The sequence below is a fragment of the Musa acuminata genome, chromosome BXJ2-10 (genome assembly GCF_036884655.1).
Source record: "Musa acuminata AAA Group cultivar baxijiao chromosome BXJ2-10, Cavendish_Baxijiao_AAA, whole genome shotgun sequence".
NCBI classification, from domain to species: domain Eukaryota; kingdom Viridiplantae; phylum Streptophyta; class Magnoliopsida; order Zingiberales; family Musaceae; genus Musa; species Musa acuminata.
The window spans coordinates 28123359-28142674 of record NC_088347.1 but is presented as its reverse complement, the minus strand read 5'-3'; the positions used below and the strand labels follow the sequence as shown (position 1 = coordinate 28142674).

Genomic DNA, 19316 nt, shown 5'->3' with positions numbered 1-19316 from the left:
ATGACATTTTTTTTTATGTACATTAGCTTAAACCGAGTAAGATTGATTAAGACATTATTACTAATTTTTACATGTCAAAGTTCTACCGACATGGATAGACTTGCAGTGCATTTAAGGATCGGTGGCGAGAAGGTCGGAGGATTCTGGTCACAGAAAGATGTGTGCGAAGAGTCAACAACATCGACGTGATACCTAACATTACGGAATGGGAAAGCCAGGCGAGGGAGAGGGCAACTGCTCGAGCGAAAGCCATGGAAACGTCGAGAGGAGATACGAGAACACAAACTGGCCTGAAAAGACCTACGGCTGAAACCCCTCCACATGGGGATATGAACACAAGTCTCTCCTCTCCGGTCCTCGTGCTCGATTTAGGTCAAACAAACAAACAAACAATAAAATATACAATTGGACTTCCTTGTTTCGTCGGAGAGGTTGTCTTTTCTCCAATCTTGTGACATCAACTGCTTCTCCTGCCTCATCTATAAACAAAGAACAAGTTGATGTGGGAAACCAGTACAATCTCCATGTGCCCTACAATAGCAAAGCCATGACCATGACCATGACCTTTACTTAGCTTTCATCGAAGTTGCAGTCATGCATCAGAATCTTACCTTTGCGGTTCGACTGATTGCTCGATGGGCTGCTGGTTGTCTGTCGGCTTTTCTTTGGCCCTGACTGTACTCTCTGCATCTGCCAAGGCAGATCTTCGGACTGGGTCAAAGATGGCGAGCTTGAGAAAATGGCCATGGTGCCTTTTGTTTTTTACAGTGGGGTTTTGCTCCTCACCTTCCCCCGATGCAGGTGGTCGAGATACGCTCCGGAATACGACTTGAAGAAACAAAATACTTCACGTCAGAGTAACAATAATACTTGGATGAAATGAATTGCCAATCACGAAAACAACACAGATATAAGATATTATGTGTGCGGATTTGTTTGGATGATGACCATATGCAGCTTTAGGCTTGCTGACTATTCAACAAAGCAATTTAATGGTCTTTTGTTACCTTGGATGTGGCGACGAAGCTTCCTGGTGGAAATGACTCCACGAGTGGACCACGAGCAGGGAACGATGCACCTTATCTGAAACATGGAGAAGAAAAAAATGGTCCATTCATGATCTGTATAGCCATTAATGCCTATAAATGAGGGTGCGTCGGAGTAGGAAGAGGCTTGTGCCGAGAACGAGCTCTTCTCCTTGCTCACCACCCATGGCTGCTACTGCTCCGACGTCTCGGCTGCTGCTCCTGGTCTCTTGCATTGTCTTCCTCTCCTCCACTTCGGAAGCCTTTGATTACCCTCCTCTGGTGAAGGGCCTCTCCTTCGACTTCTACAAGACCACCTGCCCCAGCTTGGAGTCCGTAGTCAGGAACTACCTAAAGCAAGAATTCAAGAAGAACATCGGCCTCGCTGCTGCCCTCCTCCGAGTTCATTTCCATGACTGCTTCGTTCAGGTATCTCTGCGGCACCCAGTGGCTACCGTGAGTGGCCACAACAGTGTTCGCTAGCTGGATTTGTGATGGTGGATGTGCTGCTCATGTGCAGGGCTGCGACGGATCGATATTGTTGGACGGGTCGGCAGGTGGGCCGGGCGAGCAGGACGCGCCGCCCAACTTGACGCTACGGCCGGCAGCCTTCAAAGCTCTCAACGACCTCCAGGTTCTCGTTACCCAAGCTTGTGGGCAGACCGTCTCCTGCGCTGACATCGCCGCTCTCGCCGCCCGCGACTCTGTTCACTTGGTACAGCCTCTCCTCCTGAAACCAAACCACCGATGGCCATTAGAAATCTAGACATCTCGACTTCAACCCACATATATGCATCAAAATCTGTGTCTAAGCGTCCGTATCCTTCTGTCGTCTTCTTCTTCTTCAGTCGGGTGGCCCTGGCTACAAGGTTCCTTTCGGCCGGCGGGATGGCTTGACCTTTGCAACACAGGATGAGGTGCTCAAATTCCTTCCTTCCCCCAGATCCGACGTGACCGCGCTCCTCGCCGCCCTCAGCCAGCTCAACCTCGACGCCAACGACCTCGTCACCCTCTCCGGCGGCCACACCATCGGCATTGGCCACTGCCCCTCCTTCGATAACCGACTCTTCCCATCCCAGGACCCCAACATGGACAAGACCTTCGCCAAGAACCTCTACCTGACCTGCCCGGTCAATAACACCAACAACACCACCGTGCTCGACATCCGGTCACCCGACAAATTCGACAACAAGTACTACGTGGATCTCATGAACAGGCAGGGGCTGTTCACCTCCGACCAGGATCTGTACACCAACAAGACGACGAAATCCATCGTCGTCAACTTCGCTGTTAACCAGACCTTGTTCTTCGAGAAGTTCGTCTACTCCATGACCAAGATGGGTCAGCTCAGCGTGTTGACGGGCAACAATGGCGAGATCCGGACTAATTGCTCTGCCATCAACAAAAGTAGCAAGTCCTTGTGGTCTGTGGTTGATGACGAGGGTAAGAGCGATGCCTTCTAATTGCACACTAACTGCTATTCGGTAATAAAATGGTGGGTTTGGCCATCGATGCTCAATATACGAACACCTTTGGTTCCTCTCTGGTTGTCGCTTCCAGTCCAATGGTTCAGGTCTTGTATGCTTTTGGTACAACTAGTGAAGCTGTATGATGCTGAACATGAATAGTGCACGTTGAAAGATACACTGCTGCTGCTGCTGAAATGAGAATGGGGTGTCCGTCTGCGTTATATTTTTTGCTGGAAATTCTTTTCTTTTCCTGCATGATAAAAACTTTCAGGGTGATCAAATGAGGTTAGCTAGTAGCAGACAAAATTGTTGAAAGCAAAACTGCATGTCCCTCAAATTGGAAGAGGCAAACTTGATGCTCAAAGATCTGTTCAAACATAAACTGTCCTGCAGAAGAATGGAAATTTTTCTGTCACAGGCAAAAGTAGAAATTAAAACAGATAAAATGATCAAGGTTATTGATATGAGAGAAAAGATTAAAAAAAATCTAATTTTTTTAATAAAAATTATAAATAAATATTTAAGTATTTTAAACTTATATATATATATATATATATATATAATAACAATAAAAAAATATATAACCAACTTCAAATAATTGAGACTTACGTGACGAAAATATTAACAGCTAATGTTCAAGGATTTCCTTCAATAGTTCAGCATGCAAAGCAAACACTACAGAACTGTAAGGGCTTATGAATCAGAAAGGCATAATCCTATGCAAATTTTACAGACCAGACCTACTCAATCTGACAGACTGTCCCAACACTTGTGTAAATAATTCAACAAGGTAATTCGGTGTAGATCATGATACTGATGATTACGGGAAAAAAAGAAAAAATGAACAACCAGAGTAAACCAGATGATGTTGAACAAAATAAATGAAGATAAAATTCAACAAGGTGGGTGGATGTGCTGTTGATGCAGAGTGCAAAATAAATGTTGTTGTAGAAAATAAATGAACATAAAAATTCAACAAGGTTGGGTGGATGTGCTGTTGATGCAGACGGCTACCTGATGCACCACCAGAAAATAAATGCTAAAAATATCTAATGACAACTTGCTCTGCTTTAAACAAAATAAATGATAAAATCCCTGCTTTGGTCATCAAATCTTGCACTATTTAAATATCAAATCTTGTCGATCCCAAATAATTAGGATTTACGGCTTTGTTGTTATTGTTATAATCACAAAGTATGTCAAGATTGACAAAGACGTAACTGAACAGACTATCTTCAGCTTGGCGAATATACTTGCACACATCAGAAACCGATGATGGACATTCCTCACCTTGAAGCTGAAAAAACTTGCTGAAGATGACATAGCTGCTGTCTGGCCGACAATCATAGTAGTTGAACAATTACATTGATTGAACTGATCTCAGGTGACTACAATAATAAAAAAGTAAAAACCCGAGTAAGAAGATGAAGAACAGATGCATTTTCCAATTAGAGAAGTGGCAACTATGATTTGACAAAGAGTATCACCGATATGAAGGTTCCAAATTAACATTCATTCAGGAAAATTAAGTGCATATTACCATACAGAGATTCTTTCTAGAACAAGATGAGACAGTTATTATTTAGGACAAAGTACAAAAAAGAAAATATGGTACCAGTTATTATAAGTTGACAATTACAAGAATAATGTGATCTAAAAGGTCTCTTCATTCACTGACACTACTATGTTCACCTGTTAAGTACATGAAAAGGGAGGGATCCTAGACAGTTGTCAAATAAATGAACCACATACAATGGAGTGCCCGAGTCAGCTTACAAGAATAGACAATGTTTATAAGAGTTCCATGAAGAATATACAATGTTTACAAGAGTTCCATGAATCTAAACCGAGGTCACAGATTAGTTAGAAATTCTGGAATATTGAAGGGCTAAGTAGTTAATGTTTTAGCTGATTCTGTAGACCAAGCAAGAAAACTGTAACCAAAGAGTTAAAAACACAGGAGTAAGTCAATAAAAAAGGTTTTCTGAATAATTCAATCTATAATCTAGATAAGAGATGGGCCTCCCTCACCATCTTTTGCCCATCAGCACACAAGATTGCCCCTTCAGTCAACCTAAGAATGTCGACATTAACTCAAAAATATAGGTACTAATGTGCACTATGTCAAATCAGGGAGAAACATCCTATGTGCTGACTTGGCTAATTTTTGGCATGTGTTGGCTTGCATATAATCATGCTGATCTAACATGACAAACATACATTAATATGCCCTACAGTATGACAATCCTTGGTATGGACATTAAGATTCCAGTTGATGCCGAAGACATTATAGCAATGCAGTGAACATAAGTTTTTGATTTACACAAGCAACAAACTGTGCCCAATGAAAGAAGAGGAATAGATACTCTGACTTCATAAGAAAAATTTACATGGAAAACAAAGTGACAAGTGTCCTCATCCCTATTTGATATGTTTATATTAAATGATTCAGGAAATACATTGATGATGACAAACCAATAGTTAAAACTATCGCTTTATATGAAAGTGATATTTGCTGTTGCTGTAAGAAGATCAAACTACTACCAGAACAAAGACAAGCTAACATCATAGCACAATAACAACTTCACACCAATGTAACAACATTTTTAAGCAAACATTCAATCATCCATTGGCAAGAGCCATCAATATGAACTATGATCCAAACACCAATTGCATATGATTCAGAAGACAGCACAGAAAATATGATATTTGTTTCCAAGAAGTCCAACTGACGTGTATAAATAACAATATTTCTTAACCAGAGCTTCCTCATTGGACTCTGTCATACTATGTGAACCAGTTTCCCCTTGGATTATTCTGAATATGTTTCTAAACTTATACAAGTAACCCTTTTTCCCAACTGGAGATTCATCATGGAAGATGCTCATGCTATCTTAGCCAGTTCTCCCTTATACAGTTCTAAAGAAGTTTTTGTTTGTCATGTGCAGCCATCTTTAAATGTTCATATACAACCTAGCAGACAAAACAACAAGACATTAAAAAAGGAGTCACTAAATATTATGGAGAAACTAATACAAGTCTAGCTTACATGACTTAACAGTGATCGAGAATCTGCAAAATCCAAAATACAATCCACTGATGCAAAGACATTTTTAGGTTAGATTAGACCAAAGAGCAAGAGACCAAACAAAACTTTGGAATTATACTTCTTTTCTATCAAAGAGAAAGTTAATTCTACAAAATTTTCTAAAGGACACGAGCCAACATGTGGAGGCTTGGGGGAGAAAAGAGTAAACTCAAGCACTCCTGAATTGACCATGGCTTTCCATGAAGGGCTCAAGATTTGGACAGAACTTGAAAGAAAAGGCCAAGACACTACTAGAGAGCCGTGTATGCGAATCAGCAACAGAAATAGTTGGTCATATGCTTTACACACAATTTATCATGGTAAAAACAAAAGAACTACCTGATTATTTGTGTGAATGAAGACTCATTTGCTCTATATCAATTCCTTCACTTTATCTACTTCACTTCATTATTTTCTCTAATCTCATTCCAAATTGCAATGACAATGACCCCATATCATTAACATCAGATAGTTGTTTCTGCCACAGGACAAAAAATGGGAGCTTTCATTGCATAGTCTGAGACAAGGGATCGAAACTGTCAATGCGGCTGCACATGATCCGAAGGAAGACCTCCCTCACCTGGCGTTCCAACGGGCCAAGTCCTTCCTTCAAGACCACACAGACCTGTGCTAACTCTTCCACCCTCTGCCTCAGCTCCTCCTGCTTCTCCTCTGACATCGGGAACTGATTGGCCTGTGTCAGCTCCGTCAATTGGTGCGTGCACCTCTCAATCTGTTGGATTTCCTTCAGCAGTCCGGTTGAGTTCCTCCGTTCCTTCTTCTTGGACTCCTCCACGATCCGCTCATGAATGGAGATGATAGGCGCTGCCCACGGGAAGGTCCGCGGAATGGAAAAGTGGGCCTGGTTACTGCGATCATGGCATGGGATCGCAGCCACCAGGGACCGCATCGCAAACAGTAGCACCGCGCTCATCGTGTAGATGGGCACCGCGAGTCCGGCGGTGGCCTCGACCTCGTGGCCGCGAGGTGCGGCCATGTTGCTCCCGATGGCCTGCAGCTGCCGCACTAAGGACCATGAGCGGGACACGCTGGAGGAGAGGGAGCGGAAGTGGGAGAGACGGCGGCTGCCGCTCGGCGAGGAGGACGAAGAGGAGCCAGCGCTGCCGCTGCCGCTGCGGCCGAAGGAGCGGTTGCGGTGGGAGGGGATCGAGCCGGAGTCCCTGTCGTCGAGCATGACAGCGAGTTCGGCGAGGGCCTTGCGGGCGCGGCGGAGCTGGCCCTCGCGGTGTCCGTGGCGGGCGGAGGAAGCAGCGGCGGGGCCAAGCGCGGCTACCACGATCTCGAGGTGGGTCCCCAAGCGGCGGAGCTGGTCGACGCCATCCCGAGCTGCGTTGCAGATGTCGAGGGCCTTGACGGTGCGATCTGAGAAGTCGGCGACGAGACGGTCAAGGGGTGGGCGAGCGATGAGCGACCAGCGGTCTAGGAGGAGGGGCCGGAATGCCTCATGGCACACAAGGAAGGAGTGGAGGAGCTTGCGAAGCCAGGAAAGGGACAGAAGACCATCGGCGTCGACGGCGGAGAGGTCGAGGAAGTGGTCAGCGACGCAGCGCTGGAAGGCGAGCAGATCCGGCTGCTCGGCGGCGGCGCCCGCGGCCATGTGGTGGCGGGCGTCAATGGCGTGGATCTGGTCGCCGCGGACGCTTGGGATGAACCGGCCGAGGGAGGGCGAGAAGGAGGAGGACAAGCCCTGGTAGACCGCAGCGGGCATTATCGGTGGAACCGAACCACTCAATTCATTCTTACGGAGCAAGAGATGTTTCAAGGTGGGGGCGGGAATGAGAGGAAAACGAAAGAGACTGGAGGGAGCGAAACACTACCCCGAAGACCTTCGTCGAGGTAGCGTTTGCTTGTTGGCTTGCTTGGAAACCTTCGATGATCGAGGGTAGGAGAGAGGAGAAGAGGCGCCTTTTATGAACCTTCCTCGGAAGGAACAAAGACGCGGACAAATTTAAAAGAAACAGAAAGGAAAGGAGACCGCGACTTGCCATGTCCCACCAAAGCGGGATATGCCCTTCTAAATAAAACATAAAATGTCCAAGTTAACCGCGGTGAAAGGAGCCCGCAATGCCCATGGACGCGGGCGAGACGCGGACCGCGACACAGCGCGCCCGCGTAGCAGCAGTGCCATGAAGTCATTTGTGCTTTGAGATCTGTGATTCTACGTATCTCGAAGCGACACGGACGGGCTTTCTTTCCCGGAGAGCCGCGGGGGCCGAGTACGCGCGCGTGCGCGGAATGTTTCCAGAAGATTAAGGTTCAATAGACGAAGATGCCCTCACATTTACACCCCACTCCGTCCACAAGGATTGAGGGCTTTTTGGACATTTCGAAGCCCCACGCGGACCCGAAGAACTTGGAAACTTGGAACGGGTCAAAGATCCCGTGTTCAAGAATATGTTGGTAGGGGAAGGCACTGAAATAAAAATGTTACTGGTGAAAGGACTTCGACCAACATAACGTTGACAGTGACGAATGGAAGGAAAATATCTATTAGAAAGGATAACGAAGAGAACCTCACCGTGTTATAGTTTAGCTCAGAAGGCCAGTGCTCGCGCTTGCCTACAGCAGCGGAAATGACGGAACACGCTATCTCAGGCCCATCTCTTGTCATGTCAAGCATGTCGACGGAAAGATGAATGAAACAAAAACAAGGATTCGAATCATACCCCTCGAAGAGTTCGTCCGATAAAAAGGTTGTCGGGTTGTTCCCGATTTAAATTAAAAAATTAGAAAAAAAAAAAAGAGGGAGAAGATAAGCAAACCTATAGAGTTCATACAAAAGAAAGGTATGCCATTCAGTCACTCTTATCAGGAACTCAAATTGACTCAAATAAGAGTTGAAGGCTTATTGACTTTTCTCTGCTACATCTATCGGTGAAGGAGAATATGTCAAAGAGGTCAAATTTTGTATCACGGACTGCTTATTTACTATATAAAATGCCAACAGACACACAAAGGAATCTAATAATGAAAGCAGAATGGTTGCTATCGTTGACCATCATTAAGTTCACCAAATACAACTGTTTTATGTTCAAAGGGTAATAAACTTTTGATAGTTCAAAATTCTATGAATTCCGTTCAAGAAAAAAAAAAAAAAAAAAGAAAGCCTGAGAATGAATATATAATTCTAAAACAATATGAGCTTCCTCTAAACAGAACTTTCTTCCCATTGCTCTTTTATTTCTTATTAAGCAGCAAAAAATGATGCCATGGAAATGTTCACCGAGTTATGTGAAACAGCAATGCTAACCTTTCAGGAGGGTCTAAAGGAAGCCACTGAGTGCTGACACAATGTAGAATGTGATGAACAAAGACAATGGGAGCTCTTGAATCACAAACCTAACCAAAAGAACCTGAATATGAACCAATTAGAAACAACAGTAATCAATGTCGCAGCAAATATAAAAAATAGTTAAAAATTTATGTGTACAACAAATAATCACTGGAAATTAATTTTAAGGGACTAGACTATCATCATGAAGATTATTTGTTAAACAAACTCGATTAGAGAATTCAAGCTTGCATAAGAGTCAGATGATAGAATAATAGCTAGCTAATCTTAGGAAGCCTGTGATGCCCCAGATAATTATTTATACAAAGCAGGGCCAATTCTGAAAACAGAAACCTGATAGACCTCAAGAAAAGGCCTTTGCAATATGTTCCAACAGATGATTTCCCCAAAAATGACAGGGAAGCCCAATCGCAATTAATAGCTTCAAGGCAATTAATGGAAGCCTGCAAATGGGAGGAACCTGACCAAAATGCTTAAGTTCAGTAGTTATAAATAGGTAACTAAGTCAATATATACAAGCCAATATCACTTTTCTTTCCCTGATTTGGGTTTCTGGTGTCTCATGAAATGTGATGGTTTTGAAGTCACTACCCATCCAAACCAACAACCATTAACTTTTTTGAGGACAAAGCCACTGAGGTTTTGAACATGTATGCGATAGAATTAATCGCTCATAATGCATGAGCCATATGAAGAGACAAGACCTATCATCCATATCAATGGATGCATGATGATGTGACAAAGATGACAAAGAGTGCAGTGACAAGAAAATGGTGAGCTTGTAAGCATCCAGATCCTAATACTTTGATGTGCTTAATGAATTATCATATTTATACACTTCCCACCATTGCCTTAAACACTGTGGAAGGACAAACTCTGACTTGGATTGTACAGAAGCAACTGTTGTACTACTTCCCTTCTTTGCTTACTATGATAATCTCAACCAAGCCAATGTATTGCGGAGATGATGCCAAGCATTCAACCCAAGTAATTTTCTTAGGGATTCTTAGATGATCATAAATCAAGGTAGTTAATCTTGATATAAGTTGTTCATGGGTAAATGACAATAACATAATAATCGGGCCAAAAGATGCAAAATCTATCAGCTTATGTGTAGCTCATAGGAATATGTCATCCAGTAATGATTCAATAATCCAGTAACATCTAGCCCCCATTGTAATCACAGTGATAAACAGCAAAGCTAATCTGAAATGTTTCCTTATGATATCCATATTATCGTAATGTACGAATACGTTCTCATAATACTTCTCACATGATCATTTTAATGGCAGATTAAATTAGAACAGAAACCGTCAAACCAACATATTAATTGAAACCTAAAGGTCATTCAATCTAGGGTTTATTCATATGAAAGAAGACACCCAGATCAAGATCAGCCAACATATTTACATCAGATTTCTCACCCAATCCCAAAGAATCAAGAATGGACAATGACAAGAAAACAACGGAAACGGTCATTTCTTACAATCAATTAACGATCCGAAGAGCGCTGAGTTGTACAGGGAGATCCTACCTCGTTCTTAAAGGTCCTTCGTGGGGAATCGACGTGCAAGGTTCCAGAGGAGCTGCCACTACTACCCGATGACGATGGATCGAAGGAGAAGAAGGCGCGGATTTGGGATGGAATGGAAGTGCGATTTGGGGGACGAGCGCACAGTTTGCTCCCACGAAAGCGGGAACTTTCTTGACCTTTATAGTCGTCGCTTGACTGGAACATTTGGACGCCGCTTCGTTCCGCGACTCGAGCTACGACTTGGCTCGGACGTGGCCACGTTGGCTGGATTAGCGTCCTAACTCTGTTATTTATGGGACTCAAAAAACTTCTTTTATAGCGCAAAGGCGCCAAATAATAGCCACCGGATATAGATCGTACGGTAGAGATTAAAAATATTGAATTCTAAGAGAGAGATAAATATTCTACAGGTAAAATTTAATCAGCAGAATGAGATATTCATGTCAGCACAAACCTATATAAAATATATATTTTTTAATTCATTCATAATTCAAAAAAATTCCCTAAACTAGTCATAATTATGATACTTCGAAATGTCGACATTTGTATACTAATTGTCTGCTTGTTTTGATAATAAATTAATTATAATGATTAGGGGTTGGTTTTTTGCAACATATAATTCACATGAGACAATGGCTATTTCCCCCTTTTTATTCTAAAAAAATAAATAAATCTTATCTCGACCCACCAACACGGAAAAGGCAAAAAACTGTTTCCTGCCTTGGCTGAGACAAGTGATCTCCGTCATTACGGAACATATAATATGGTCTATTCAAAGGTTTTTAGCCAAAAAAAATACTCGAGGAGACACTGGTGGGCCCGATATTCGGTCCCAGAGAAATACGTGTTGTCTTTCCAATCGCGTTGCGTCACGCGTCCGGCGGTGGGAGACGAGGATTCGTCGCAAACGCACCCACTCACACTCTTTTAGCTGACCGGATTACAAAGCAAATCATACACGTCACAACCATCACCCACAAAAGTCTCTGAACACGTGTCAAATCACAAAAGGGTCCGGACGACGGTGTAGCCTGCGGATCCCCTCCAGCCATTCCTTCATCTGAAATACTTAGTATCCTCCAAGTTTTCATGTGACAGCCGTCCACTAATGTGGGCCCGCGCCATAGCCCCCCGATCGGTCCGATACTGTTGGAGGGGATCGCCCGTGGGAAAGAATAAAAAACAAGAATATTACTTTGTCACCCGTCCCTCTACCTGCCTTTCCGTTTCGAGCCCCCACTTGTCCACACGGACCCACATGCGGGCCCCGTCAGATGCCCTTTACCTCCCTCCATTTTGCTCTTCGTACGTACGATTTCGCAAGCCGACCCTCGTCGCGTAACCTCCACCATCCTATCTCCGAGCACCCTGCGATGGACCCTGCCGGGCCGCTGCAGCCGACGAACCCCCGGTTCGGGCAGATCCCTCTCCCCACCCCCAGAGGCCTCGGCGTCAGCGGCTGCGGTGGCGGAGCCGCCCACCGCCGGGCCCACTCCGAGACCTTCATCCGCGTTCCCGACGACCTCCTCTGCTACTCGGACCTCGACTTCGGGATCCCGGACATGGACTTCTCTTCTTTCTCCGACGAATACCTCTCCGGCGACGGCGGGGCCCCGATCGCGGCGACGGGGAGGCCAGTCCCCGGGGCCCACCTCAGGAGCCTGTCGGTCGACGCCGCGTTGTTCGAGGGGCTGTCGTTCCAGGGCGTGGCAGCTGGAAGCGGCGACGACGGCGTCTTGGGGTCGGAGAGGAAGGGGCACCACCGGCGGAGCGGGTCGATGGACGGGGCGGCCTCGCCGCTCGAGCAGGAGTCGTTGCCGCCGCTGTCGGATTTCGCGAAGAAGGAGATGGCATCTGATAAGCTCGCCGAGCTGGCACTGATCGATCCCAAGCGTGCGAAAAGGTCTGCTTTTTTTTCCCCGTCCTCCTTTGCTTTCATATGTCCTAAAAATCTACAGTCCTCAAATTGTGGACCTTTGTTTGATTTTAATTCCAGGATTGATTTCCTCATTGTTCTGTCGGCTATTTTACTTTTTCTTTATATCTTTATTTATGTGAGGATAAAATGCGATTTAGCAGGTTCTTTTTAATCCAAAATCCCTTCTTTATCTTGCTTTTGGACAGCGACGGACGGTGTTTCTTTCTCTCTCGAAAAAAAGGGGGAAAAAACCCTTCTTTATTATCTTTCAAGAGATGTTTACTCCACACAATTTAATAAAATACTTAGATATTTTGACTCTAGAATCTCGACATGATTATGATTGTTGGATTTGTGCCACAGGATTCTTGCAAATAGGCAATCTGCTGCTCGTTCGAAGGAGAGGAAGATTCGGTATACAAGTGAACTTGAAAGAAAGGTTCAAACACTCCAAACAGAGGCAACCTCTCTCTCAACACAGCTTACACTTCTGCAGGTAGGAGATATTTTTAGCTTTAGGGTTTACTGTCTTTCCTTTTAAAGATTGTAATTTGACTAAATTTATATGATACTCCCTAAACTAAAGGGATCAGTCTGTCTACTGTCATGAGTCCATATTGCAGTTATATTAAGGGTTCATACTGTTTACACACCTTCTGGTTGATGAGTTTTTAATTTGTGTTAAGTCTTCGTTGTTGCATTGTTGGTTTTTTTCATTTGGCTATTGTATGATCTGTATACTACTGCCAGAACTGAGTGCTTTTGACTTTTGAAATGCCAAATAATCAGTTCAGACTCCCATCTCGGCAGATCTCATTAACATCCATAAGTTGCGTTTATGTCATTCTATGGGCTATCAGACAACGTTATTTCTGACTGTCACCATGTATTCAACATTTCTAAATTCTAATTTTACTCATGTGAAGTGAAGCCAACCGTGACCAATGTTCTCTTGTACTCAGATTATTTTGACTAATTTGAAGCTCCTTACTATTTCGGTCTCCAATAGTTCTATAGCTTTATTTAATCATGGTGATCAGTATACAAATTTTAAAAGTAGTTTTACAAATTTCATTTTAAGAGTTATGTTTTGAATCTAACTAGAAGAATTGAGGAGGTGGCTGATTGGATCTCTTAGTAAAGGAGTGACGTATCTATTTCTATCTAGAAGTTGCTAAGCAGACTCCGATTAGATTCCAATACCCAAATAGTCATTACTTTAAACTGGTCTAATTGGATGCTGTTGAAACCCCTGATCAGTGTTATGCAACACATACATGTAATAGCCTGTCCGATAAATTTCCAAGTATGTTTTCCTCTTATTTTCTTCCTTTTCTGTGCTTTCTGATTAGTCAGCTCACTCATTCTTAATTCATCTATTAATGGTATAAAGTATTGCTTTCTTTGTGTAGTTTGCTGCTGAAATCAACAAGCAACTTTATTCAGATCCTCTTAGACCTATCGGTGTAATCTATCAATTGGCTTTCATTAGAAGGTGAAGTTGGTCTGACATATGAATATTGTGGTGTGGACATCATAGCTTGTAGCTTGTTAATTTTAACTTCTATTTTTAAATAATACTGTTTTCAGTATAAAGTAAAATGTGCACTGGAGCTATAGTTGCTAACGATAACTTTTGTGGGAATTTCAAAGTTCAATTTTTGTGAACTTTATAGTGTACTGCCATTTTGATGACAAATATTTCGATGCTATGACTCACCGTTCTCAACTGTTGCAGTCTCTTTGCTTCATTGCCACCATAGCATCAGAAAATGCCTCCCTAACTGGCTTTTATCAGTTTCCTTTTCCTCTTTTTCTTTCAGTTCTTTCTGATCTTCCTAATTCTCCTGGTCTGTGATCATATCTTTAGAGTGACAGTATAACAACACAAAGAAATTTAACCTTTCATTAAAGTCAAATTACTTGCAGAAAGGAAAGCATGCTTTTTTAAAAATTAGATCCAATATATTCAAAGAAAGGAATTTGCAGTTCTAAAATTATTTTGTTTTTCATGTGTGGCCTTTGTGAAGGAGCTAATTTTGCTAATTAAGACAGATGGAAGAGGAAGGAACACAGGAGGATCAGATGTGGATCTTTATATATGTTGATGAACATGAGCTGATCAAGCAAGGAAATAGAATTAGGTAAGTGAATTGGGATGCAGTCGACAGGGAGAATATATACTTTTCAAATGGAGCAACATGGACTCTGTATGGTGTAACAGATGAAACTAAAGAATTTTTTCCTACTTCATGCACCTGTCTATTGACCAGAGTCATAATGTAGAGGCAAGTTGCAAAGCAGAGAATCAAATCTGAAAATTCTATTGTTAGGAGCTTTAGATTGAAGCAAACTTGGCAAATGGCTACACTAATGGTTAAACATTGGAAGATCAGCAAATCTTGGTAAAGTAATTGTGGTGATGAAGGTAGGAAAATCAAAGAAATGCACAAGTATCTCTAATGCATTATACTAGATTATGCATGGTGTTTGGAATCATGACAAAATTGTTATGACATCATTATTTGATGCTTCCTGACAACTAAGGATTAACCTAAAAAAGTAGCCAAGTGGAGTAACTGGGACATTGAGCTTAAAAGAGTGGGGCAAGTTGGCCAGATATGGCTCCATTTTCTCTTTATGATTTCTTGTCAATAATTTCTCGCCGAAAAAGGACAATAATGAGTAGCCAATGATTCAACATTGGACCTCTGTTTCTTTTTTTACCCTCGTGATTCTGCATTTGGAGTTCCATTCCTGTCGATTCTCGTTGATCTTGAACTATATACCTTCCTTTAGACATTATGTTAATTAATATAGCAGATATGGTGTTTATTGCATTCTCATGTAAATATGCAATTTATTTTTTGTTGTGTTTCCCTTAAACATCCTTGCATTTTACATTTTAGTTCTTTTGACCAGAGCAAAATAACATATTTGTTTTTAATTTCTTCAAAAGGGCAAAAGTTTTTTTTTTTATTTTCAAGCATTGATTATGATTTCAATTTGTTCCATCTGAAAGTAGTTTACTTGTCAATGACCCCACATTTTGTTATATATTGAATACATTGCTAATGTCCAACTTCCTAACAAATCCCAGAAAGATACTACTGGTTTGACTACTGAGAACAGAGAACTCAAGTTGCGATTGCACTCCATGGAGCAACAAGCTCAACTTCGTGAGGGTAGGTGTTACCGATCAACTGTAGATACTTTTCCATTTTATTACTGTAAACCAATTAGAAATTAATGCTAAAAGCAAATCCACCATGCATTTGTTTAAACAATTTGACTCTGACACAAAACGTTACTTATGACATTTCTTTATTATTTCTTGGAGTCAACAAATGATCATGCTTTTACTTTGTTCAAGTGTCACCAAATGCACAAGATGTTATTTACATCATGAATTCATCGACTGACACAGTTACCATATAGTCCAAATATTCCACGTCTTTAGCATTCTTAAATAGACAAATTGCTTTCCGTAAAGAAACTAAATTCTCAAGGAACCTAATGGTACTTCACTTGTCATGAAAAGCTTTTATGGTTTTGTGCAGCTCTCAATGAAACTTTGCGAGAAGAAGTCCAGCGGCTTAAGAAAGCAACTGGCCAACTTCTAAGGGCAAATGGAAATCCTCATAACATTGTGATTCAGCAGAGTGTACCAAACTACTATTCTCATTCGAGCAATCAAGCTCAGCATCTCCATGCGTATGAGGCACAAGAGTCCTCAAATGATAAGTCACCTAGTGACCAATGCCTAGATGATCCAATGGACTTTACGTGAGAACTTTGTCGGTCATCTGAATTGACTCCGGCTTGCCAAATCCACTGTAAATACTATTAGCGAAGGGCATTGTAGCATCAAGATACTCTACGTATCTTCGTATACTTTAGATGAAATTATTGGTCATGTCATGAATGTGTTGCAATGTCTTCAACTCCAGAAGGATGTATAAGTTGCAGACTGCTTGCTACAGTTCTGAGATGTGTATCAAACTGCTTATCCTTTTCATGATGAGTAGTGGAAATGGGATGTGTATCAAGCAAGCAAGAAAGCATCATTTGTTACTCTTCTTTGGAATGCATGGTTTGGAAAATTAGGTGGGAACATCTTGATTTCTTAATTCCTGTGAAGCAAGTAAGTATATTCTCATGGTTGGATCGCCTTTTTTCTTAATTATATTAGAATATTAAATTAAAATTTATGATTAGATAAGAATTGATTGAAGGGTTTTAGTAAAATTAGAAGAAAAAAAAAATCAAGAGTGGTCAATGTTTGTTTTTTTTCTCTTTAACTTCTCTATGGTTTATTATAGTTCATCGTATTTTTGATATGTTTTTTTACATCGATAACTTGTCGGATTCAATATGCATTTTGAAAAATATATCAAGCATTGAAGATTTAAAATACTGGCCTAACAATAACATATCATGCTCATCAAATTTTGAGGATTCGAAAACTTATTCAACAAATTTGTATACATAAAACATCAGTCTTTTATCGAAAGTCCAATAAGTTTTTTTAAAGTGTTAATGGAAAAGAGATATAGATCATAAGAAAATATTACGATCAAGTTAATCACGTCTTAATCACTTGTCGTTTGTAAAAAAATTATGCATATCATCTTTTTATTATGATTGTTTCGGTAAATTAAAACATCCACAATCAAATAATGTACAACCATTTGTCACCTCCATGCCATTACCAAAATCCTGGAGACAGGTAAACGTTGTTTGGGACTGAGACAACAGCTTCCAATTCCTCCGTCGGCCATTGACACCCCCCTCAACTCATATACTCACTCGACATGCCCCACTTTTCCCTTCTTTTGCTTCTGCTTCCTCCTCTCCATTCCTTCTTTATTACGCCCACCCCCTTCCTCGCCTTATGGCGACATGGTCCCTTTCTTCCACCTCTAGTCTCACCTCAACCCCACCACTACACTTCGACTTCGTTCTACTGTCGCTCCTCAAATCCTAGTCCACCTCTTCTCATTTAATGCCACACCATCTCTCCATCTACCGACGCTCGAAGCTCTTCTTCCCTACCACTCCACTTGGCCTTGTCTTCCTCTTACCAAATGGGTCATCTCACGAGGGACTCCATTCTAGCAGCGTGGCTTCTTCTTCTTCTTCTTTTTCTAGTGGTCTCGTGCTGCCACGGCCACAGAGACATGCAAACCTTCAGAGGAAGAGCCTTGGGGAGAAAGAGTGCTCCAGGTTTTGTCATCGTCGGTTCTTCGCCGAAGGGGATGCGGCCGATACCACCATCGGGGCCTTCAAAGCAGCATAACTCCATGGGACTTGAAAGAGATAGTTCTCCTTGAAGAGTCATACGTACATGACTTTTTGTTTTCGGAAGGCAACTCTCTCTTCTGTACTTCCTTTCGTTTCTGCAGCTGCGATACATGCATGCATTAGGAGTTTGAGATCTCTGCTCTCAGTAGAACATCAAAAAGAAAGAGAGAGAAAGAGATGAAACGACTGGTAATAGGGAGACCTGCAACCACTGCATGATGGAGATCGGATGCAGTTGTATTTCTTTTCCTTGGACCAAACCTTTGTGTATTCCTTTTGCCTCTTCTTAATCTTGTACGTGAAAGAAAAGACTGTAATGATACTACATGTAGAGTTCTTTTCTGTTTTCCTTTATAAGATAATATCTCTTTACAAACTCAAATTCTATCTTCATCACTTATCCCTTTATATATATAAAACAAAAAAAAACACATCTACTCATTCACCCTTCCCTTTGCATTTGGATACCCTAAAACATTGGTGAATACATATCATATCTATAATATTATATATATATATATATATATACTTTAATCCCTTTTTATTTCTTTAATCATTTAGAATAGGAGGAGGAGGAAATGGGTTTGATGATGAATGTTCATTGTGTGGGGGTACATCATCAACTTTTCCTTTTGTTTATTTCAGTAACATGTCTGGATGAAAGCCTCTCTCCTGTGTGTGGGAGAGTGGGTAAAGGTGTAGGTGAACAAACCCAAAAGATATCCACATGGTTGTGCGATGGAGGATATCATGAATGAGATGACGTGATCTGTGAAGACTTTTCCCAACCCAAGAGAGGAGCAATACTGCCACAGCACATTCTTGCCATCCTGCATAAAATTGTGCCACAACTCGATGACCAAAAAGACTGCATGTAAAATCATGAATGATCTTAATTCAACCAAAGATGTTTGTCTTACCGGAAAACTCGATGAGATCGATAGTATTGAGCATGTTAGGGTAGATGAAAGTCCCACCACCACAGCTTCAAACATGTACTCCTCACTCCCCACAGTCGAGTAAGTCCACCTCAACCTCTCCAAAGTTGTGCTGTTACATGTCAATTATGAGCATCTATATCTAAAGGCAGACACTCGACTAAGTTGCTGCATGAAGTTGGAACAAGCTAAAACATTCCTCGGTGCCATGGTTGATCATCCTGCAAACATTATCAACAAGGTAGGATAACTCCTCCTGGTCCCAACAGACCAAATGCACAATATGTGGGAGCTTGCTTGGTCATCACCAGTGTACGAGAACACATCTCATGGTCCCTGCAGACCAGTGAGTAAAGTGTGTTCTTGGTCTACATGTAGACTATAATAGCTAGGTGACAGTAGAGGCTGGACAACTGATGTTACTAACTGCATATGACAAGAGAGAAATAATACGAGGAACGAGTTCAGATTAGAAAGAAGCAATTAAATAGAAATATCAATCTCTAAAGAAGCTCAATCACACTTAATTTACAGTGTGGATTATGAGACTGTGTCTGCTTGACAGATAACATAGTTACCAAAGCCAGCCACTTTGGCTACAATAGGCTGTCTCATCTATATAACATTTCAGCATGCTGACGTGGCATCCATGACTCCATGGTCAGCATCATATGCCTGGCAATTTCCTTGATGCAAACTTTCTTTCAGTGAAGGTTTTGCCATCCCA

At 41.9% G+C, this 19316-nt stretch overlaps 3 protein-coding genes and 1 long non-coding RNA gene across 6 annotated transcripts; 2 read left to right on the top strand and 2 right to left on the bottom strand.

Annotated features, from left to right (window-relative positions):
* Positions 1–398: 398 nt before the first annotated feature.
* Positions 399–1147, bottom strand: LOC135624924 (uncharacterized). Of its 2 annotated transcripts, none has more exons than XR_010491825.1 (3): positions 1008–1147; positions 612–828; positions 399–531 (listed from the first exon to the last, which is right to left on the bottom strand). It is a non-coding gene; the product is annotated as an uncharacterized LOC135624924 (long non-coding RNA). The 2 variants fall into 2 exon arrangements; XR_010491826.1 differs by having other exon boundaries at positions 399–479.
* Positions 1129–2669, top strand: LOC135624923 (cationic peroxidase SPC4-like). Its single transcript, XM_065129023.1, has 3 exons — positions 1129–1454; positions 1546–1740; positions 1874–2669. Exons 1-3 carry the CDS (start codon positions 1146–1148, stop codon positions 2486–2488), a joined length of 1119 nt encoding a protein of 372 aa, XP_064985095.1. The 5' UTR covers positions 1129–1145; the 3' UTR covers positions 2489–2669.
* A 1114-nt stretch (positions 2670–3783) lies between these two features.
* Positions 3784–10576, bottom strand: LOC135624922 (protein BYPASS1-LIKE-like). Its single transcript, XM_065129022.1, has 3 exons — positions 10430–10576; positions 5922–8956; positions 3784–3882 (listed from the first exon to the last, which is right to left on the bottom strand). Exon 2 carries the CDS (start codon positions 7309–7311, stop codon positions 6088–6090), a length of 1224 nt encoding a protein of 407 aa, XP_064985094.1. The 5' UTR covers positions 7312–8956; positions 10430–10576; the 3' UTR covers positions 3784–3882; positions 5922–6087.
* A 1153-nt stretch (positions 10577–11729) lies between these two features.
* LOC103968377 (transcription factor VIP1) lies at positions 11730–16421 on the top strand. Of its 2 annotated transcripts, none has more exons than XM_018818728.2 (4): positions 11730–12332; positions 12711–12843; positions 13760–13842; positions 14403–15440. In XM_018818728.2, exons 1-4 carry the CDS (start codon positions 11803–11805, stop codon positions 14467–14469), a joined length of 813 nt encoding a protein of 270 aa, XP_018674273.2. In that variant the 5' UTR covers positions 11730–11802; the 3' UTR covers positions 14470–15440. The 2 variants fall into 2 exon arrangements, with proteins under 2 accessions (XP_018674273.2, XP_009379837.3); XM_009381562.3 differs by lacking the exons at positions 13760–13842; positions 14403–15440 and adding exons at positions 15448–15532; positions 15908–16421 and having other exon boundaries at positions 11731–12332.
* The last annotated feature ends 2895 nt before the right edge of the window (positions 16422–19316 follow it).